This window comes from Triplophysa dalaica, chromosome 18 (assembly GCF_015846415.1).
Source record: "Triplophysa dalaica isolate WHDGS20190420 chromosome 18, ASM1584641v1, whole genome shotgun sequence".
Classification (NCBI taxonomy): Eukaryota; Metazoa; Chordata; class Actinopteri; order Cypriniformes; family Nemacheilidae; genus Triplophysa; species Triplophysa dalaica.
In genome coordinates this window covers 7,839,952-7,863,752 of record NC_079559.1, presented here as the reverse complement: position 1 = coordinate 7,863,752, position 23,801 = coordinate 7,839,952, and the positions used below count along the sequence as shown (strand labels likewise).

Genomic DNA, 23,801 nt, shown 5'->3' with positions numbered 1-23,801 from the left:
ATCTATTTTGTACAAAGGTCAAAAAGAAGATTTGAGATTGCTTCTTAAAATATATTTACATGCTTATAATATCATTTTTAAATTTACTTTGTATTTTGTAATATTTAGTAGAATTGTTCAATAGAAGGATATTTTGCTAGTAGTTTGACCCATTTTGAACACACAGTATATTTTCAATATGCATTTTTATAATGTAATATACTTATATTTAATATAGGTATATCTAATATGTTTGTTTAATATATTTATAATAACACTTTTTACTAGCAGGTATGTGTTTATGTAAAATTATAATTTTGTTCCATTCTGTGAACTACTTACAATATTATTTTACCAAATTTCCCAAAAATTTGAGTTTTATTTGCAGAAAATGAAAATGGTAAAAAAACAGGAGAAATAACAGAAAAGATCCTCTGTGTTTTTTGAGACCTCAAATACTGAAAATGAAACAAGGTCATATTTACTTTTAAGCAATACAACAGTAAAGTGCAAAAAATGTTTTTGTGTGATAACCTCGATTTTTACGACAGTCTTGTCGTGCTGTCAGCCTTTCATATTGCTGTTGGATGACTTTATGTAACTCCTGGGGTTTGATTTGGTTGAAATTCAACAAACACTGTACTAAAATGGCCAAAATACATCTAGAAAATAATTGTCCTGATTCAGGATTATACTTTCAGGGATCATGTCTATAGTTCAGATCTTATAAATGTCATGGCTTAATTTGCGAATTTAAACGTATTATTAGTTAAATCATTAAAACGGCAACAGTAGAATACAAGTAAAATCACCTCTTTGTGCCCTCTCTCATCTCTTGTATGATCCACAAGTGCGCTGTTTTACTGCACAGGTGCGCTCTTGTTCCCTGTTAATTGACTCATAATGGCTCACAATAACATTAAAATCATTTCCCCCCCTTTTTTAACTCTCCAGACACTATAGGTCTTACATTATGTCTTTCACCATTAGGTGGAGCTGTGTAGTTCATTAACAGTATGGGGTGAAAATAGATGTGGGTGCAGACAGTGCTTCAGTCATACTATGTAGACCAGTATTTACCGCATCTCACCTCTGTACAATTACACCCTTAATATGGTCCGAATGGAGGAACATAAAGCCTGACTAATTAGCAAATCGACCGCAAACCGACTGCAGTCACACTTCCCTATAAACTCCAGAACTCTGTGCGACAGGCCCAGACTTTCAGAGTTTTGAGGGAATTTTAAAGTGGCTTTTTTACGCTTGTGTTTTGGTCTTCATTCGCAGGGTTCACTGGGCCTGTACTCTTGGTCTTATCAAAATGCTCAAGCAGACGGTGAAAGAGAAGAGTATGGGAGGGAGAACACAAGTAGAAAGTTGGAATGTATATGTGAGCGGGGTATAAACTCGGGGAACACTGTAGCTGGATAGAGATGCGAAGGGGTGAATTTGCTAAATAATTGTTCCAGTCATTTCCCCACAAACTCGCCTCCTTTCTATGCAAATTAAGTCTGTTATAAATGGCACGTTATTCATGACGGGTGTGTTATTTGACTGGTGCGATTACCGTCGCGCTATTATAGTCTGCGGAAGGCAGGTGGTAAACAGAATGTTATTTTAAAAGGATGTTTGTATTCGTTTTCTAGTGATCATGACAGCAGTTATTCATCAAATGATGATCAAATGATGTGGAAGAGCATTATAACTGGGCATGTATCCAGACACGGGGTTTGGTCGAGTGCACATTCAGCATTTAAAGAGCCCATTTGAGGCTCGAGGTAGGGCGGTGATGTATAGTCCCAGTAAAATGTGCCAGATCGTGGCAGTCTAATACATCCGACACAACGTGGCACCCAAAACGGTCCTACAAGAGTGCGCAACAATCGTGCAATTTGCGTTCAGCGTACTTATTTCGGACAAATTTGCATCTTTACCCTATTTACATAATTGCTTTTCGGAATCGTGTGCTAAAACAACGCAGGCAGCACATGCAAATAAACCACGCCATCAGTATCACGATTCATTTCTAGAGAGTTTCCCCTTGAGAAATGTGCAGTGTAGTTTAGGTGAAAGGGAGACAGGGAGATTGAGTGTGCGTGGACGGAGAGAGAGAAGGAGAAATATGAACTGCTCGCTTGGCATGGTGTGGTTTGACTCAGCAAAAAGAGACTAGTAGTACTTAATCTTGAGCAGAGAGAATCTCAATCAACCTCTGAACTAAAATCACCATCTCTCTGATCTGCCACTCTGCATTACTCGGATCACATTTCTCTCTGCTTTGCTTACCAAAGATATTTGGAAGAATGCTTGTAAGATGTAACCAAACAGTTATTTGACACCATTGACTACCATAGTAGAAAAAGTTTTCTTTGTTCTTTTGAACACAAAATAAGATATTAAGATATTAATAAGGCACTACTGATTACCATTTAATTTACATTTTTCATAATGTGGTAGTCAATGGGGTCCAATATCTGTTTGGTTTTTGGGTCCACTGTCCCTTTAAATGTTCTTTATGGATAATCTTAGGATAAATGGGTCTTCTATGTAATCACGGCAGAATGTATTCACATTTAAATTCAATACATTTTGATTCAAGCAACAGTGCATCCGTTCCCTTAAAGCCATTTTTCGTTTGTACCTAATTTTTACATGTATATCTTTTCTATTATTTTAATGAGGTCAGATTGGCTCACTTTGCACTTACACGTGTTTCCACAATCCTTGTTTATACTTTTACGTTATTGTGCTGCAGTTCACTTCAATTCTGCAGCTCAAATTCCCAATTAAACCAAATAATCAAACACAGGCTTTCATCATAAATTCTCTTATTTTGCCCTCAGTCTCTTTCCCTCTTTTTAGATCTATCTTTCTTTCTTCTCTTGAGTTGTTGCTGTACAAGACTGACAGCTGATCCCTGCTCAGATAGCTTCTAATGCCGCTCTGTCAACACCAATTTTCCAACGCGGCAGCACAAACAAGACCTACTTTCGCTCTGAAAAGCTGCTTTTATCGTTTCCGGACCGGCCTGTGTCATTTAAGCCACGGTAATGTAATAAAGCGTTGCGTGATGCTTGCGGACAGGCCTGCTCCTGGCCGATGTGGGGTTTTGTTGCCAGCCTGCCACTAGCAGTGACTCGTGGATAATAGAGAGTGAGGCGGAGACGAGATTTCCCCATTTGTGTCCTAAGGCCAGTTTATCATTTGTGTTTCAGCAGCTTTGTGCAAAGAAACTGTTGCCGCTGTGGAAAGAGAGCTGTCCTCGGAGGATTTTAAAAACCATATGTTGTATAGGTAGGTTTTGAAGCTTGGCAGCTGGTTTCTGCTGGTTTAAGCTGGTCATGTGCTGGTTTAAGCTTGTCCTGAGCTGGTTTAACCAGTATAAACCAGCTCAGGACCAGCTTAAACCAGCACAAGACCAGCACATGACCAGCTTAAACCAGCTTTAACCAGCTACTATGCTTCAAAACCTACCTAACCAGTATATGCTGTCTTTTTCAACAGGGGTAAGCGCACTGGGACTGTTTATTGTGATTTATGGAAACAACTGCACTAGAAATGGTTATTGGCACACTCACAGTTTTTGTTGCAGTTGTACTTGTATTTTAGGAAAGTTTGTACTGTATGTATTGGTATGATGATGCCCATCCTTTTAGGTGACCTTTAATCTTTTTGACATTTGTATGATTTAATTTTGAAAAGCCACTGGTGAATGTGCAAAGTACTTTGAGTAACTGAAATTCTCACCGTCTGGCACGAAGACCAGCTTGAATCAGACGGTGAGCATACCTGGAGTGTTTCACAGGGATAATCATTGGTTTGCATATGACAGCCATTTCACACAGTTTATTAGCGTGGAACGCCGTGAGGAGGTGGTTCAGACTGAGTGAAAAAAAGAACGATTCTTTTAGGATTTATCACCAAAAAAGAACACAGAACAGAGCACTTGAAAATCAAGCAGACGGAAAAGACCATGTTGGTTGTTACACGCAGGTGGTGGATCCAATGATTTGCAAGAGAACAGCTTTTTGAGAAGCTATGTGAATTCATACCAAACCATCAGAAATGCTTTTCAAAAGCCCCCCATGCCGTCTCTCATGCAGCAGAGGCAAATGAAGATGTCCACTGTTGGTTGACGTAGAGGTAAATTATGTTCCATATCAAACAATGCTAGATGAGGAGCTTAACCAACACTCTAAAAGCACCAAAGCCGTTGGAGCAGAAATCAATGAAACCTCTGCGATTGATTTACTTTCAGCTCTTTTACAACACCTCTGCTACATGTCTTGGTAAGTAGCGTGATTTATTCTTGCGGCCGAGCCGCACTGATTAAATTTGTGCTTCCTTGTTTTGAAAATGAAGATATTTCTCTTGTTTGTGAGTGTGGCCTCTGGCTGTGTCAAACTCTAAGTTTGAGAGATGAGTTAATGATGGGTAAAGCTCGCTTTCACTTAAGAGTGAAGTGGGTAATTTCAACGCAACAGAAATGTGTCAGCAAACGGATTTGCAGAAATAATTTTAGGTTTCCAGAATAATCCGCCTGTCAAACTGTCCTGTCTCAAACTCACCCCATTGGTTTTGCTACATGTTGTTGCTATATGTTGGGCTGGTCAGGGTGGTCGAATAAAGCAGTATTTACGGCTTGCGTTTAACTGTATTTGCATATTATGCTAGGAATAGGTGAACATGTTTTAGAAGGATAGTTCACCCAAAAATGAAAATTCTTTCATCAAATGACCTCTTGTCATTTCAAACCTGTATGACTTTATTTTTATTTTTCTGCAGAAAACAAAAAGATATTTTGAATAATGTTGGTAAACGAACAACAGCGCTGCCCGTTGACTTGCATTGGTTTGTGTCCATACAATAGAAGTTAATGGGTAACACCATTGTTCGGTTACCAACATTATTCAAAATATCTTCTTTTGTGTTGTGCATAAGAAAGAAAGTCACACAGGTTTGAAATTGGGTTTCATTTTCATTTCTTTTTTTCCTTTACCTTCACACTCCCCATTGAATTTGTGTTGTATAAACGGTGGCCAACTTGCATGGATGGTTGCATCTTCATGTGTATAAATTATGCAGTTCTGTTTGTATCTACACACTCATACTGGCTTACTGTAGTTTTTGCGTTTGCATCCTCATATCTGCAACAAAACACAAACAAACAACATCTCTTTTTTTAAAGGGTTGGTGGTTGTTTTAATTGGGATCAACTCATGCACTTTGTTTTTTTATGCGCTTTCATGCTCTTTTATACTCCCTCGTTCTCAGTTTCTCATCTAATGCTTACTCTCTTTCTGGTCTGTCTCTCTCACTGTCTACTATGTTCATTCCATTCCTCATTAAGACCCGATTTCTTACAGGCTGTCTGACTGCGCTGGCTCCGCCCGTGCTATTTAAAAAGACGTCTGCGGTTGCAATCAGAGCCGTAAAGCTTATTTATAAATTTTTCTTTTGTTTTTCTTTTTTCCATTCTGTCGTAAATGTCACACAAATGTTAATTAAATGTTAATCAAACATCAGACGGTAAGAAAGCTTGTGTCTTCCGCATTGCACGGCTATATTTAGCAGCGCGTAGAGGTCACTCTACCCCAGGGTCTGATGCCTTCGCGCCAGGGGTTCGCCAGGGAGAGCGGGAACAGGGGAAACAATGGTAGACTCATTAGTATGAATGTCAATTTCTCCCACTGAGAAGTTCATAAATCTCTTGCCCAGCCCGCTGGGAGTTCACCCTGTCGAAAAAGAGACACACTTCTTGGCATCTGCTTGCATTGATCTCACCATGGACTCCTTTTGATCTCCCGGGAAGCTCCATCAGATGGAAGGCAAGTCCAAGAAAACCTGCATCCATCTTCTCTGGAGCATCTTCTTGCTCGGTTTATTTCACCTGAGATTTCATGTATGTTTCTCTTGGTCACATCAGTTCCCTCTATCACCCTTTTATTTATTTACCGCTCTGCCTGTCTCTCTGTCTCTCTCTCTCTCTCTCTCTCTCTCTCTCTCTCCACAGACTTCACCTCACTTTCAGGTCCTCCATTTGAAGTATTTGGTACTTCACTTTTCATCAATGGGTGAAGACAGACAGAGAGTAATCGCAAAGTGGGTAGTCTTCCAAAACAAGCAGGAAAAAGAGGGTCTCAATTTGTGACCCTGGACAAAAAAAACAGTCTTATGGGTAAATTTGTAGAAATTGAGATTTTAACATCATCTCAAAGCTGAATATTTAAGCCTTCTTTTGATGTATGAGTTGTTAAGGAAAGGACAATATACGGAGGAGATACAGACCTTTATAACTCTGGATTCTGAGGGTGCAAAAAAATCTGAACATTAAGAAAATCGCCTTTAAAATTGTCCATCAGAGAGGCTGTAGCAGGCCATCCACTAACAAAATAATGTTTTAATATATGAAGGGTAGGACATTTTATAAAATATCTTCATGGAACATGATCTTTCCTTATTATTCTAATGATTTTTGGCATAAAAGTAAAATCGATAATTTTGACCCATACAATGTATTTTTTTGTCTTTCACTTAAAAAGTGCCTGTGCTACTTAAGACTGGTTTTGTGATCCAGGGTCACATATAGCTTTCTCATAAATGTATTTCACATTGGTGCACTTTTAGCCTTTATCCGTTTAAAGGGCCACGCACACATTGAAATGAGTGAATTCCCTTATTCATCTTATCACTATCTTTCCAAAATACAGTTGGCGTTGTATTGGTAGGTCGCGATTATTTGGCATTGCATGGCATGATGTCAGTTTGTCACCCTTGCCCTAAGCTTTTCATATATAGCACATTGTGCCATCTTTTAATTATGTAAACAGACATTACTCAAGCCAGGCCCGGTTAAGACCATATGACACATTTTAGCTCTGCTTCTTTTCAGTGTTTTTAAACAAAGATGCAAACGAGAGCCTGCAAGAGACTCAACACAGCATGTGCAGGCCTGGCATCAACCTCTCGCCATGACAACACTGCAAGCCAACAATGCATTGCCCTGTCCCCGCCACCCCGCCACATGGCTGAGCCGTCCCCGAGGAGCACGCCAGCCAAATGAGATGATTTCATTCATCAGAACGCTGCTGGCTCCGGTGTAGAGGTGCTAAAGGAGTTTCCTGATCGCAACAGATTGTGTGGTGTTATTTACTTTTCATTCAGTGTTCTATCTGAGAGATACTAGACAGGATATATGTTTATAAAAACGAGGAACAGAAAGTTCCCTTTCTGTCGGTCTCTCGACGTTGTGTCGAGAACGACAGATGGGGTTCGCCCTTGAGAACCAATCAACTCTGACTACTATAGAAAAGGCCAATGAAATTTGGCGAATGCAATTTGCATGCCGGGCTCCGCCCCCGGAAATCCGGTATAAAAGGAGGCCGGCGTGCAGCATTCACTTACCTTTTGTTCTTCAGAGCCATCGCTCATGAGTACAACTCAGGATTCAATCCTCTACAACTACACGCTGGTGCTACGACGTGTTACAGCGGATCGTCCCTTCCTGCAGCGACCTTCCCCTGGGCATCTCGGCGGTTCCGGAGGTGTTAGAGATTTTTTCTAAAAGTCCTTTTCAGGACTGACTGAGCATTCTCCAGCGCGGCATGTCCCGCTGTTCTCTTGGGTGCGGCACCCTCATCGAGGAGGGGGATGGACACGATCGCTGCATTAGGTGTCTGGGCGTCCAGCACACTGAAGCAGCGTTCGTTGACACATCTGCCTGCACTGCGGGCAGATTGTCATTCAGAAGTTGCGGTCACGGGTGGCTGTCTTCCTACGGGAACCAGCCACCATTTCGTCTGCTACCCGGGCTGTGACATCTGTGGCTACGGCCCCGATGACCACCCACGTTAGCAGCGTTAGTGATACGGGGAACTCTGCGAACGTAAACCCGCCAGCCAAGTGCTCACGGGCCGATCGCACCCCGATTCGCTCTTCTGAACGTTCCCCAACCGGCGGTGGCATACCGTCCGGATCCTCACGCACACACTCGGAAACGATGTGTGACGTAGATGAGATGTCGCTCGCAGCATCGGAGGGAGACTGGCATCCGACTCTGCCGAATCCAAACTCCACCCCCAGCGGTCGAGTTCAGGAGGAAGCAGAAGTGATGTCATCCGTGCTAACCCGGGGATGCGTGGTTCCCGAGGTCGGTGGGCGGTGCAAACCGCGCCCACCCCGGGTGCCATGTTTTTCCCGGAGGTGCATGAGGAGCTGTGTAAAACTTGGAACGCTCCACTCACGGACCGTTCCAGTGAAACCAGCTCCGGCTCCCTTACTTCCCTCGATGGTGAGGCAGCCAAGGACTGCGTCGAGATCCCCCGGGTGGAACGTCCGCCTGCGGTGCACCTGTGCCGCGGACGGCTACCACCTGGGGGGGGATCGACCACTCCTACCGTCCAAAGCACGTAAGACTTCGGCATCACTGGTGTCGAAAGCTTGCGATGTTGCGGGCCAGGCTGCCTCCTCTCTCTATGCCTTGGCCATCCTGCAGGTCCGCCAGGCCAGGGCGTTGAGAGGGCTCCACGAGGGTAAGGCCGACCCGGGTATAATGCAGGATCTCCGTGCCACCGCTGACAGCGCTCTACGGGCGACTAAGGCGGCGGCACGGGCCCTGGGTCGGACGATGTCCACGGTAGTGGTCCAGGAGAGACACCCCCGGCTATACCTTGTGCAGAAGAGTGACAGCAAGGAAGTCCGCTTTCTTGATGCACTCATCTCGCAGGGTGGGTTGTTGGTAACACCGTCGAGGACTGCGCTCAGCAGTTTTTTGACGGCGAAGCAGACAGTGGCAATTAACCACATTTTTTTCACGCCGCGACTCGGCCGCCTACAGGCCTCCGAGATCTCACGTGACGTCTGCTTCCCTGCAACCCAGGACCCTTTCGACATCGGCTCCGGTTCCTGTGCCCCCACAGGCGGCACCCCGGAAGCAGAGGTCGAGGGGGAAACCTCCACCCCGTCAGCAACCTCCTCGCGAGAAGGGACACTGACGGGAAGACCCCAGGGAGAACAACATCGGGCCCGAACCTTCACAGCCACGGCTCTGATCGGTCGGTACGGGACGACTCCTGCCTCGTCACCAAAGCCGGGCCCTTGTTAGGGCTTGGCGCCCACTTACTCACTGAGTTTTCTGTTCTCCCCGGGTTTACTTGCAGCCGATCGCACACTCCACTGGACTGTGCTCGGCGAACCGACCTCACACCCTGGCGAGGCGTGAGGTCGTACACATACGACAGCCGTCACCACTCTCAAACCGACAGTGCGTGCCGTTGTCCCGCCAGGCAGGTAAGCAGGCGGAGCAAAAACCTTCCCTCCGGGGACTCCCCGCGACATGGTTAGCTCCGCCAGCCGACGAACCACCCCCCGTGGGAATGATGAAGCAGACCGTCCCCTTGGTCACCCTGTCACAGTCCCTGGGAGCTCGAGAGCTGCCCACACTGTCTCGCTGGCTAATGAGGGCGGTCCGTCTTGGTTACTCGATCCAGTTCGCCAGAGACTCACCCAAGTTTCGGGGCATCATCTCTCCCTCTGTCAGAGGCAGGGACGCCTCCGTACTTCGGGTAGAGGTCACCACCCTTCTGGCAAAACAGGCATCGAGTTCGTCCCTCAAAACCAAGATGTTCAGTGGGTCACCACCCGCACTTCATCGTTCCCAAGAAAGACGGCGGGTTGCCCCCAAAGGCTGCGTACCCTGAACAGAGCACCTTCACAAGCTGCCATTCAGGGTGCTCACACAGAGGCGCGTCCGGACATCTATGAGGTGTCAGGATTGGTTCGTGGCAATCGACCTGAAGGACGCTTACTTTCATGTCTCGATCCTCCTCGACACCGGCCGTTCCCACGGTTCGCGTGCGAGAGGCGGGCATATCAGTACAGAGTCCTCCCTTTCGGTCTGTCCCTGACCGCCCTTTCTCCCTGAGAGGAGGAAGGCGAGCGGGTACTAAACTATCTCAGCGACTGGCCTATCTTGGCACACTCGCGAGATCTGTTATGTACACAAAGGGACCTGGCGCTCCGGCACCTAGGTCGATTGGGACTCCAGGTCAACCAAGAGAGGGGCAAGCTCTCCCCAGTGCAGAGCATCCTCTTTCTCGGTATGGAACTCAGCTCTGTCACCATGTCGGCACACCTGTCCGCAGTTGTGCCCAACCAGTGTTGAACTGTCTGAAATGAACATTTTAGGCAGACAGCGGTCCCCCTGAAACAATTCAGAGGCTCCTGGGACACATGGCGTCCTCGCGGGTTAATACCCCTCGAGTTGATGCACATGACACCGCTCCAACACTGGTTTCAGAGTCGAGTTCCGAGGAGAGCGTGGCACACCGGCAGCAGGCGCATGGTGATGCCGCCCTGCTGCCGACGCACCATAACCCCTAGTCTTTATGACTTTTTCGACGGACTCAGGTCCCTTTGAGCAGGTTATGAGGCAGGTCGTGGTGACGACTGAAGTCTCCCTGCAGGGGTGCGGTGTAGTGTGCAACGGGCACGCAGGTGGGGTGTTGGACGAACCCCCGCCTGCGCTGGCATATCAATTGCCAAGAGTTGTGGGCTATGCTACTTGCACTGAGCAGGCTACGGCCTCTCGTGCGAGACATGCACGTGCTGTTCCGAGGACAGCACTATAGCTGTAGCGAATACAGATCGTCAGGGTGGCGTTCGCACACAGCAGCTAAACACAACTTGCTCGACGCCTCCTCCGGTGGAGTCAACAGGTGACTCGTTCCCTGCAGGCCACACACCCCGAGCAAACTGAACTAGACAGCCGACGTGCTTTCTCGCCAGTTTATGCCTCGTGGAGAGTGGCGACTCCACCCCCGTGCAGTCCAGCTCATTTGGAGGCTGTTCGGGTAGGCCCAGGTAAAACCTGTTCACCTCCCGTAACACCACCATTTGCCCGCTTGATAGTCCCTGCCCTCGGCACGGATATCCTTGCGCACAGCTGGCCGCGGGATGGGCGGAAGCACACCTTCCCCCCCCCAGGAGCCTTCTTGTACAGACTCTGTGCAAGGTCAGGGAGCAGGAGCACCAAGTGTTATTGGTTACACCACACCGGTCTAACCGCACTTGGCCTCAGAGCCGATGCTCTGGACAGCGACTCCCCCTGAACCATTCCCCTGACAGAGGACCTGCTCTCTCAGGGGAAGGACACGTTCTGGCATCCCAGATCAGACCTCTGGAACACCCATGTCTGGTCTCTAGACGGGACAAGAAGATCCTAAGATGGCTACTCCCCCTATACGGCTGAGACCATCACCCAGGCTAGGGCCCCATCTACTAGGCGGTTACACGCCTCTAGACGGTGCCTCTTCTCGTCCTGGTGTCTTTCTCAACGAGAAAGACCCACTGAGGTGCTTGATCAGGATTGTGTTCCCCTCCTCACGAGACTGGAGACTAACATCTCCCTTCCACACTGAAAGTGTATGTAGTCGCTATTGCCACTCATCACGACTCAGTCGGTGGAAAGTTTCTAGGGCAACACGACCTGGTCACCAGGTTCCTAAGCAGCGAGAGGGCGGAATCCGCCTCATCTTTGCTCCATACCCTCTTGGGACCCTAAGTGGTCCTGGGGAGCCTCAGGGCCCCCCAAAGAGCCCCTCGGAGGTTCCGATCTTCCTCATAGAGTAAGACGGCCCTCCTGACGGCGCTCACTTCCTTCAAGAGGGTAGGGGACCACCGAGCATCCTCCGTGTCCCTGGATTGCCTTAAACTCGGCCCTGGAAACTCTCACGTTATCTTGAGACCCAGGCCCGGATGCGTGCCCAAGAAGTTCCCACTACTCCCTCCGGGGCCAAGTGGTGAACTTGCAGGCGCTCCCCATAGGGGAGGAAGACCCAACCCGAAGTGTTGTGTCCAGTACGTACTGGACCGCACGCAGAGCTCTGAAGCTCTGACCAGCTCCGTGTCTGTTGGAGGACAGCAGAAGGGGAAGGCTGTCTCCAAACAGAGGCTGGCGCACTGGGTCGTGGACGCCGTTACGACGGCATTCCGATCTCAGAATCTCCCATGCCCATTGGCAGTGAGGGCTCACTCCACACGGAGTTTAGCCACCTCCTGGACACTGGCAGAAGCGCCTCTCTAGCAGACATCTGTAGAGCTGCGGGTTGGGCTATGCCCAAACACCTTCGCAAGGGTTAACAACCTTCGCGTAAACCCGGTGTCAGCCCACGTCCTGCGTGGCGACATGTAGGACTGGCATCCGGGGGGGCGTATGCCTGCGAAAGCACCTTTCCACCCTCTAATAGGTTGGGTCAGTGTGCTATTTACCTTTTCTTCTTACCCGAACACATCGCTAAGAAACTGGTACCTCACCAGCCTCCCTTCTTACCCAGACACTGGTTAAGAATAGGCATTCCATCCATCACCAAACAAGCACCCCCTGGGGGCTGGCTGGGCAGAGCAGCCTTCCCCCTTAGGCCGGGATACCATGTGAGCTATCACAGATAGCTCTAACCGGACCTAGTGCTACCGGACGTCTGTAACACCCCCTCCGTGGGCTGTTCCGTCTGATGTATCCTCATGAGAATGGTTCCCACTCCTGGTAACCCATGAGCTTCCCCAGGTGGGCCTCCACCTCGCGGTTAACTACTCAGTCCGCACATTCCATGCGTTCTCCTCCAAGGACGAGACCATACCTATATCCACCATATTCCTCCCCACGGGTAGGAGGTGGCCTCTGTAGCGCTTCTCTGATTAAGAGTCGCGCTTACCCGGTGTAAACTGATCTGGACGGCCTCTCGCCTATAGAGAGCTAAGGCCCCGTCCGTGAAAGTTACCGGTCAGGGCTGTACCCATCTTTCTCCAAGAAAGCTCTGGAACCCCCCGACCACCACACTGGAAGGTTACAGTCTCACGAAAGCTTCGAGATGACACGCCCAGGCTTGTTACCGTCGCTTCGCTAGAGATTGTGACGCGATACAGCGTTGTGGCGTTTTCCATAGGCAACCCCATCTGTCGTTCTCGACACAACGTCGAGAGACCGACAGAAAGGGAACGTCTTGGTTACGTATGTAACCTCAGTTCCCTGATGGAGGGAACGAGACGTTGTGTCCCTTATGCCACGAACACGTATCGTATTCTGCTGCAGTTTGAGAGGTCTCAGGCTCTTCAGAACAAAGGTAAGTGAATGCTGCACGCCGGCCTCCTTTTATACCGGATTTCCGGGGGCGGAGCCCGGCATGCAAATTGCATTCGCCAAATTTCATTGGCCTTTTCTATAGTAGTCAGAGTTGATTGGTTCTCAAGGGCGAACCCCATCTGTCGTTCTCGACACAACGTCTCGTTCCCTCCATCAGGGAACTGAGGTTACATACGTAACCAAGACGATATGACACACCTACAGTACAGCCGTGGCCAAAAGTGATGACCAGCTTTAACCTTTTTTTTGTTTTATTTAAACATACAGTGCCATTTGAGATACGTTATAACTTTGTATTCTCTACCACCCTCAGACATTACTTTTGCCCGCTAATGTTATTTTGTTTGTAAGGTTTCGCTTTTTTGTAACTACCTATGATGTTATTGTCGGTCTTTAAGGTATCTGATCTCCAAGGATCTCAATTCTATAATTGGTTTGGAGTTCCAAAAAATTCTCGATTCCGTCTCTGAAGTCCTGCCTCATGAATTATGGAGATTCAGCTGTGAAATAGCCGGCAGCCATCTGTAAAAATGTTTGATCTTTCACCTTGATTTAATTACACAGACAGACCCGTTTGCATGTGAGGACCCTGTACATTTAATCACGTTCTATTGACGATCTCTATCTTCTGTCTTAATTCATTGTTTTGGTACATCTGCAGTCAATGGCTTTTTAATTCTACGCTCTGTGTATAAACACAGAGCTTCATTTTCACCTCCGGCAATTTCCCGTTTCTCATTACTTTTCTCTCGTATGTGGTAAAGTTCGCTTGTTTGCACTTTGAATTCGGTTTAACATTTATGTTCTTCAGATATAGCCGATGTTGTTACAGCTCATTCTTTGATGTGGAGTTCCTGTTTGCTATGTCCTACAGTGAATCTCATCTCAGGATGCTTTGATTTGATTTCTCTTTGATGATGTGTCTTAGAGATGCTCTCTGCAGCATTGTTTTAAATTGTGTATCGAGGGCTTCGTATGTATCGTGCTGTAATAGTTAGACATGAAACATATGGCAGGAGGTTCGTATGCACATCACATGGCATCATGATTAAGGATCCGTGATGTCTCATAGGGCTGATTATTCTAGCCTCTGAGGAAAAACTAATTCTGCGATTATCATGACAAACATTAGTTAAACTGAGGAAATGCCATGATATGCTCAGCTGGGGAGCGTGATATTCCAGTGCTTTGCTTTAGCTGCTTTATATATATGCTTTATATTTTGAAAATGTAGGGCTCCCAATGAGCTATCTATACTTTAGGTTGCTTGAATCCCTTTGAAAGTAACACATCCACAGTTCAAACAAAAAAGATCAGTTCATTTACATTACATGAAACATATCGTTGTTTTCCTTCTAAAACGTCCACATTTTGTGATTTTTTTATTGTATGCCATAAATCATTATTATTGGTAAGCCTTTGTGATTATCACTGGGTTTTTATCAAATTCCTTACCAATAAAAAATATTAAAAAGTGCTTGTCAAAAAATACAGTGTTCTGAAAAACTTTGACATTGACAATAGGACTGTGACAATATCCAAAATATTTTGGAGACTTTAGGACACTTGTAGGTAATAAAGAACACTTACCTTCTTCTCATTGCATTGCAAACAGATATCTGTGAACAAATGATGCTTTTCTGTTTAGATTACTTTTAACCAACTTGTTATGAGTCATTTTAGTGGAAGTATGAAGTTACCTCATTACAGTAACTGCAGATCATCAGAAGGTGCTTAAAAGGAACAGTTCACCAAAAAAATTAAGATTCTTGCATCATTTACTCTCCCTCATGTCCTTCCTGTACTGTATGACTTGCAGAACACAAAACAAGACTTTGATAACGTTGATATCCAACAACATTGGACCCCATTGACTTTCATTGCATGAAACAAAATTCCTAAGACATTTTTCAAAATATCTTTTCTACACATAAGAAACTCATACAGTCAAATAAAATGTGGGGTAAATTAATGATGCAAGACATCACTTGGGTTGATATATAGGTTGATTTTGGAAGCACTTTACTGTGTTTTCTCAAGAAATGATGTGGATTCTTGTGTGCCTGCAACGCAGCACTTACTGGGATTTTGGAACACGGCTGCACTTAAGCATGGATACTTCATTATCATTCCGCCCGTTCTTCCCCTTCCCATCAGTCCCGCTGGCAGCCTCAATGCAGCATAGCGCGCACCCGCTGACAGTTCCTCACATTGGACTGCAGCTCAAGGCAGTCCTGCTCCCCTGCCCAGCGCCTCATTCCAACCTCCACACCACCGGCCACTTTAATAGCTCAGCTTGTTACCCAAACCAGCAGTTTCAATGTGTTCTAGGAGTTGGCAGTCGGTAGACTGTGCGCTTCTTTGATTTATTGTGTACGAGCTGGGTGTTGTGTGATCGTATTGACTGGGTGACATATTTTTGCCTTGTTACTTTTTGGGTGGATGTGAGTTTTTCGGCCAAAATGATTGAATTGGCCCTTTTTCTTGTTACTGATAAGGGCACGTGTCAGTTGGGATTGTCCTGCACGGTCTTGAAATCATACGCAATACCAATTTTACACCTGGAGTTACGAGTGTTTCATCACTGAATGGACCTCTGTTCTTTTGAAGTCGAGCCCTTTTGTGGGCTGTTATGCCAATACGTGTTTGATTGATTTTAATGAATTTTTAAGTTTTCCATCTCGCCGTTGAACTTCAGATATACAGGAATGCTTACAAAAGCCTTTTGACATTTTGTCGTTTTTATAAAGGTTATGCAAAGCGCTGCTTAGAGTGACTGTTTTCCTAACTACATTTCACTCTGGCTTTTATGAAAATTCAGGTCGTACTCTTATTGCTTTTCTGTCCTTCTCGCTTTGAACTACAACCTCTCTACTTCATTTTAAATATTTCATCATTCCGGATTACTCCGAGTTTACTGCGTACCCATGACATTACTCATTTTCTAATCAACATACAAGAGCAAAATAGAAATAAACATGGTATTTAAAAGACATATTTTACACCGCATTCATCCAGATTGAGAATACTCATCCTCCGTGAAAGTTCTTTCCAAATAGAAAACACTCCAGTATGAAATTGTGTTGACTCCGGTGAGACAAGGAGTTCGGGTTCTGACAAGAGGGATTCGGGGTAAATTATGTAGGAGAGATTATTTCCAACTCTATACCCTGTCAGTTGGAACAAGAGCTAGGGAAGTTCACTTAAATATCTGAACTGATCTAAGGATTATATGGATTTAAAGGAATTGTCTTCTTAGTAGAGCACTGGCGCTGTTTATATAGGGTAGATCTTTATGAATACTGTATGTAGCCGGTTCTTTTTTTAGAAATTTAGTTACCAATTCATATCCCAGCATGAGTGATGTTCCCTCGCTGTTTGTCATTGATGTATGAGTCATTACATTACACCGGGGATGGTTCTTGTTCATATCGACTCTTCTAGGCCACCCTTTCTCTTCCACAACCTATTGCCATCCTATTGTCTTATCTTGTGACTTTTTATTTTGATAAACAACATTATTGATGTAAACCTTTACATTGAAGTAATCTAATATAAATAATTTCCCTAACTTTTTATTTAATTTTTTATGCATATGAATAGTGTGCTCTTGTATAGACCTCTTCAGACAACGTAAACAAAGCTGGTCCTGTTTCAGTTTAAACACGGCACACACAGTAGATTTAAACCCAAATCAAAAGTTTTCTTTACATATATTAATATTTAAAAAGTTGTTGTAATATATTTATCAAAAATTAAACCGTCAGTGGACCACTGTTTACATCTTGAGAAGTGGTTTATATGGTTGTCAAATGAAAAACGGAGTGCTCTCCCTAAAAACAAGGTTTCTTTTAAGGATCGACTAAATATATTTGAGATGTTAGATGTCCGTATCAGATTTGAGAGACGGAGAGACTGTTGTCCCTCTTGGTAAAGGTGATGGTAAATCTCTCACTGTCCCTCTCATCTGCTTTCTCTCTCTTGCTCGGCCCCTTGCTCTCGTCCTATGAAGTGTGAAATACATCTCAGTGAGAGAGATAAAGCTCTTGTATTAACAGCCTTTGCTGAAGTGGAGAGTATTTACCATACAGGCCATATATCACTGGCCAGATACATCAAACCTCAGAGAGAGAGAGGGAGGTGGGAACGAAAGGGAGGGTTTGGGGAGGTGGGTTGAATAATTTCTTCGCTCGCTCTCGCTCTTTTTCTATCATGATTAATTACGGCGAGCTGAGCCTGACCAGCTCATTTATTGATTGCCTTTAATGCCTGATCCCACGGGATCGTAGCTGAGCCAAGAGGTGTCTCAGTTCACCCTCCATTTCTCTCTCTCACTCTTTATCAGTCGTCTTTATTTCATTTCACTCACTCGGCTCTGATTGCGTGCGCACGTGTTAATATTTGGAGACACAATGTGATATGTTTCTCATCTTTGTGATAATAACGGATGTTGAAGTTTCATTCTGGAAAGTGTTTTTGGCAGCGGCGTTTCCAAATAAGAAATCACTGTCCAATTACTGGTCTGATGTGAGCGGCTCTCAATATCTCTTGGTGTGTTATCACACTGTAATACAAGTGGAGACCAAAGTATGAAAATTGGCACCCGTTTACTTCATATGACTTTAACTTGAATGAGTTGCAAGATTTGCATTTTCCTGTATCATGGTGCTGGCTATGCCAAGGTCATGGGTTCCCAGGGATTGCACATGCTCAGAAACAAATGTATAGTATAATGCAATGTAAGTAGTTTTGGATAAAAGTGTCTCCCAAATGCATAAATGTAAATTGTAATTGCATGATCACTTACTCTGGCATCTACTAGTGTTTCTCAAAGTAGGCAGAAAGACTCATGATCATGAACCATTTAATATTATATTTATATTCTGTCCCCGCTTTACCAATTGGGGGTGTTTTCGGATTGGGCTCCGTTAAAGTTCACTTAGTTAAATTGTCACATCCATAAGAGAATTGTCAACTCCATAACAGTCCATCCTATAAAAAAGTCATATGATAATTAAAATTTGGACAATTCCAGCATTATGGACGTGACATTTTGCGTTATGGACGTGACATAAAAATGCTCAGATAATGAATTTTTTACAATATAGTGAACCATCTGTTTATATTTTACTGAACCCTTGTTGATAGTCTAAACATCAAAAAATGTCAGTCTTTGAAAAAAATTATATTTAAAATAGCTAAATAAACATGCGTTATTGGATGTGACAAAAAAGGATGCAGTTTTGGGGAGATGCTAAATTTTGTAGGATTTCTGTCAATTAAATGGCACAATCCTGAAGCATTAATGAATGGAGAACGCATACCTCTTTATAGAACATAAAATAGCTATTTTATTATGTCCATTTATGAGGAATATGAAGTGTATGTAACAATCCTGAAAATGGCACTTAACTGACGAGGAAAAATCATGCACTAAAAATAAAACAAATGCTTTACAAATTTGAAGAGAGAACTTGAATTTGAACCACCAAATGTTAATATCTGTGCTGTTACCATAATAAAACCCCCTTGTAAAAACATACTTTTTTTCGTAGTAAGGTTGACATTTTCACGGAATTGCCCATATATAACTATTTTCTGGTTTACGAAGAGCCATCCCTTCACCCATTGTTGGGTATTATTACTTCTGGTTTGTACATTTTAATTCACAGAAATCCTACAAAGGATGTTGACTTTTGAAAACATGCTTCCTTTTTTGTCACATCCATAAAGCAGAAACTTTTCTCCCCATTTAAAATAATAAAACTCATGTATATCCTTAAATTTTTCTTGTGGTCTATCTTCAGGGTTTAGTAAGAGACGAGCAGATGATTCAATATATTAGTAATTATAGCATGGTCCTTTTGAATACTCGATTCTGATTGGCTGAAGGTGTGCATAAAAACACTTTCCACATTTGAAATGAACTGACAAACTCATTTTCACCCGTTTGATCTTAAATAACACTGTAAACATCAATAAAACCTGTGGATTATCTCTTACTAAATACAATCTTTGAGAATTTATATTTCAAGTTTTGACTGAAAATGTCACATCCATAACTTTGGAATCGCCTTCATGTCTCTTGCTCTCCCTCTCCTTCCGTTTATTTCTCTACCTCTCTCTTCCTCTAGATGACATCATCAGCCATGCCCAGAGCAGCATTCATGCATTGCGTGTGTTGGTGTGTTTGGAGTCTGTTTTCGGATCCTGAGGGCCCCGTTGAGAACATGTGCCTCAACTTGCAGAATGGTGCTGTCCCCAACCCTTGGGGTGTCATGGTGTACTCCTCAAACACACAGCAGGTAATGACTAAACGCATGCAACACCCACTAGAAATAGTAATATCACACAATGAACCACTCCTATGCAGGCTGTTTTCGAGTTCTTATGCAAAGGCTCTAATCAGAAGCTTGCAATTAAATTAATGGTGGCAGACTAATTATGTAATTGCACATTGAGATCGTAGTGTGAAAAGAAATCCGGCTCTGTTGTGGTATTAGTGGCACTGACTAAGATGATGATCAGGAATCGGCCAATTAACTTATATAATTCTTAGAAAACGCAAATATGAGTGCTCGGGTCCCTCTTCTATGCGGTGTCTTAAGAGCATGTAGATTCAACCTGATAATGAATGTGCAGATTTTATTCTTCAATGCAGATTACATTATTGTCTTTCCTCAACAACATTACGTAATATTTGTATTACTTAAGACTCTTCAGGTGAGAACATGGATAAGAGGAACAGCCCATGTGTCCAGCATTGAAATTAAATGCCATCATAACCGCTGACTTTGTGAACCCTCATTAGCGTTTCATTAACATGGTATTTGTCACCCTATTATACTGATGTCATATTAAAGTCAATTAACATGATTAGGAAATTGTGGGATGCAGTTCCTGGGGTTATTTTGCTATGGCAACCCATCCTTTGGCTTTTGGAATTCTAAATGCATAATCTGTGGCGATGAATATGTTTAGATTGTGTGCAAGATTTCATACACTAGATTTTGAGGAATGAAATTGAACAATGGCGGTACCCATAGACTTGCATTGGTTTTGTGTCTATAAAGTATAAATGTCACTGGGTATCGCTATTGTACAGTTAATAACATTGAAAATTTGCATCACTCTTTAAGCTGGGAAGGAAAAACTATTTAACCTTTGATTGGAAGGATGGAATTAATTTAATTGTCAAAACTCGGTAGTAAACACCAGTTAACTGAAGTATTTAACATCTGCTAAACGTTTCTGAGAACAGTCCCTTGAAAGAAAGTTTTGTAATTTCCTCACAGTTGAATGCAGGGAAGAGTGCCATCAAGTTCAAGTTTTCATCTAGTGTGGAAAGTTCTGTCAGCAAAGCGTCAAAAGTGAACCCATGGGAAACAACGCCACCTAAGAAGTTCTTTTCTGCATCCCAAGGTGAGTCGCTGTTTATTGTTGTCTTTCTGCTTGGATGCGAGATTTTTCATTTGTGTCTTGTGCGGATTTACAATGCTCAGGTGCCCTAACCAGAGAGATAAAATCAAAAACAATGTACAGGAAACAGCACTCTCAGTGGAAGGCCTGTTACTTTTCTAGCCAATAGTCTTGCATTAGCCACAGAAATAAATGCTTTTTCGTCCAACAATATGGCTGTGATTATTACCCGCTATTCCACTGTAGATATGTTATTTTTTATCTTGAAATCATCTTACTGTATAAAACCCCCTTTTGGAATCAAGCTTACACAGTTTGATCTGAAAAAATTGGTTGTGTCTGGCCCTACAGATTTGCATCACCGCGATCCACAACTTCTAGATCTTGTTCCGGAGTTTTCTCAAGGGTCTAAAATGCTATGAACTCCTCTTTTATTTCTTACCTGTTGTTGAGCTTAAAATAGTACCAGACACAGTTACGTTCACGCTGTGCGATAATGACTTTCCACTGTTACAGACTCACGGTACATTTATCTCCTTTGTTAAAAATTGGTTTGTTATTGAAACGTTAGAAAGTTATTGCCGCGACCACACTTTTTGTGCAGTCTAAATTCAGCTCTGGATTGCTCAGCTGTGTTGGTTTAGTTGTCATCAAACTGTCCTTTGGCAGGATGACGTACTTGTCCTTGGATACAAAACAATCTATACACTCCCAGAGACTCCACAAGATACACCAGAACTCAACTTTTTTGTGTTTCTGTATAACCGGCATGCTTCGGTTTGGTTTATTATAATTTCTATGATGTCACCATTATTGTGGTGATAATATTATTAATATTAGTGATAATATATTACAGTGATACTATTAGTAATTGCGTAAATGTGTCCTAAGCGTACCCTAAACCTTTTTTTTCTCTCATTCTTGTGTATGTGAAAAAAAAGTTACAGCGCGCATATTTTAGGGTTGGGGGTCTGCCCACGGTCAGATCTTCAGTACTGCTGAATTGGTGAGCTTGTGGTCGGGTTCATTTAAATCTCTAAGGTCTTGCCAAGTCATGCTGTTATGGACAGGATGAAAGAAGACAGTAACATATGCTTGCTGGATCCTCTTCCCTCACTCTTCCTTCTTTTCTTGCTGGCTTTTCTTCTCACTCTTCTGACTTGAGATCATCCTCTATATTGGGGGTGCCAAGCTTCAGTCCCTTGGGACAGGCATCTTGCCAAAGTTGCAATCTCTTCATGTTATCTGAGAGATGAGCTACCAGTGCTGTACGTCTTGCTCAAAGATGTCTTTGGACATTAATATTGGTTAAACTAGGTTTATTACCATTAAAAAAGTAACCGTTAAATACCAACAGATCTGTTAATATTTCACAATACTTGTTGTGTGTAAAGAATATAAGAAGACCTGACGATGACCTGAATGTGTTAATTTCTGTCTTTGATGTTGGTTGTAACATTCGATAAACTTAGATCAAACACAAAGATAGCCCGTTATGCCCTTCAGCCAATCGCACACTGCCTTCCCGAATCTGTGATTTATAATGGCTGCATAAACATGAGAACACTCTTATTTATGAGGGCTGTTTAAAAGCGCGCACATCAGCGGTTCGATTAACCCGTGTGAGTCATTACCGATGTGGCAGCCCGTCCGTCTGCATTACGCAGGAAGTCAATCAAGTTTTGATTTGTTTCTGTCTCGAGAGATCTCATCCTGTTCCTAATAACTCCAGAACTCACCGATGCTGCCGATGAAACTGCAAATCTTTGTTTGCAAAGGTTTTTGGGGCACAAAAAGGTTAGTCGCTGGTGTTTGATGTGGTTTGTGATTCCTGATCGTCGTTTGCTGTCAGGACTCAAGGAAAATGTGAGATAACTGGTTGTCACATGTCTATTGCTCTTCGTTTCTGTCATATCGCACTTAATGAGAAGAAAATGTTTTCCACTCTTTCCAAAAAGACCCCAAAATTTAATTAAAAAAGGAGTGAAACTTACACATTCAGGAATAAAAGGGCGTGATGAAAGAAGATGAAGTGTAAATGAGAAGGAAGGTGTAAGACAGACAGAACGAGAGAGAGAGAGAGTGAGAGAGGAAGTGTTTTGGATGGGCTGATGACTTCACACATGCTGGAGAAACAGATTGAGATCAGACTGTGAGACGTGTTGTCACCCAACTGTGTGGTCACCTTCACTCAGCAAGGAAACACCCCACACATGTAGACACGTGTTTGGATGTGCTGAGATTTCTGCTACAGCATCTGTACCTGTTGTTCAGTCATGTGTATAAGATGTTATTTCTGTATCATGAATCTTAGCAATACTTCTATAGAACGATTGTACTGTAAGTAATGGATTTTATCTTAAAGGAATAGTTCACCCCAAAATGAAATTCTGTCATCATTTACTTACCCTCTGGTCATTATCAACCTGTAAAAGAATGTTGGTAACCAAAACCCGTTGGTCCCCATTGACTTTTGTAAGAACACAAAAAGTTGATGTGGACTATAGGTTTTCTTTTACCAGCACTTTTCAAAATATTTTCTTGTGTTTTGCTGTCAAGAGGGTGAGTAAATGAAGACAGAATTTTCATTTTGGGGTGAACCTTTAAGTGTCTATGCAAGTGGTCGGCCGAAAAAAATGTCAAGAGAACAATTTTTGAAATTCTAGTCAAAAGGTGGCTGCTTTTTAATTAATTCTAAGTAATAGTTTTGATTTATTTTAAATGCATTTGGTCAACATAATTCACAGAGTTACAGTTGTGCTACTTTATAGTTTTGATGAGTTTAATTATATTTAAAAATATAAATGAACTCAAACTCTTGACTGGCAGCCTATTTACAGTGTACTGAACTGAATATCCAAAGGTGTTATACACTCTTTATAGTAGCCATAACTTAGACATTTTCTGCATATCTTATGTTAATCTTGAGTACTTACTGAATAGTATCGCACTCTTCAAAAATGCGTGGAATCTTTAGTTTGAGTTTGTTGCAGAACTAAAGCATGTGTGCATCCATTGCCAACAAAACACAAACATATGACTCTGTTTCACTTACCGTGTGCAGTTCATGTATGGCATCTTTTAGCGTTGGGACCAGGCCATTTAATAGTTTCAAACGATCTCCAAATCCAGCGTTATATCCATCTTTTATATAACATCCATCACTAAAATGCCGTGAACGAACAAACACACATCAACTTTTCTCACTATTGCAAGAATAACAAGCTGCAACTGCAGGGCCACAGTGCAGCCAATCTTGTCACAG

At 43.4% G+C, this 23,801-nt stretch overlaps 1 protein-coding gene across 4 annotated transcripts in view; it reads left to right on the top strand.

Moving 5' to 3' along the window:
- The window catches only part of LOC130407246 (nephrocystin-4-like), a 121,272-nt gene that overhangs the window by 50,845 nt on the left and 46,626 nt on the right, over positions 1-23,801 (top strand). For all 4 annotated transcript variants that reach the window (XR_008904595.1, XM_056730007.1, XM_056730005.1 and 1 more), the window contains 2 exons: positions 19,252-19,422; positions 20,413-20,539. Coding sequence is in view for 3 of the 4 variants with exons in the window: in XM_056730007.1 (XP_056585985.1) it covers positions 19,252-19,422; positions 20,413-20,539 (298 nt within the window). In the remaining variant the exon portion in view is untranslated. The remainder of the gene's footprint in view (positions 1-19,251; positions 19,423-20,412; positions 20,540-23,801) is intronic.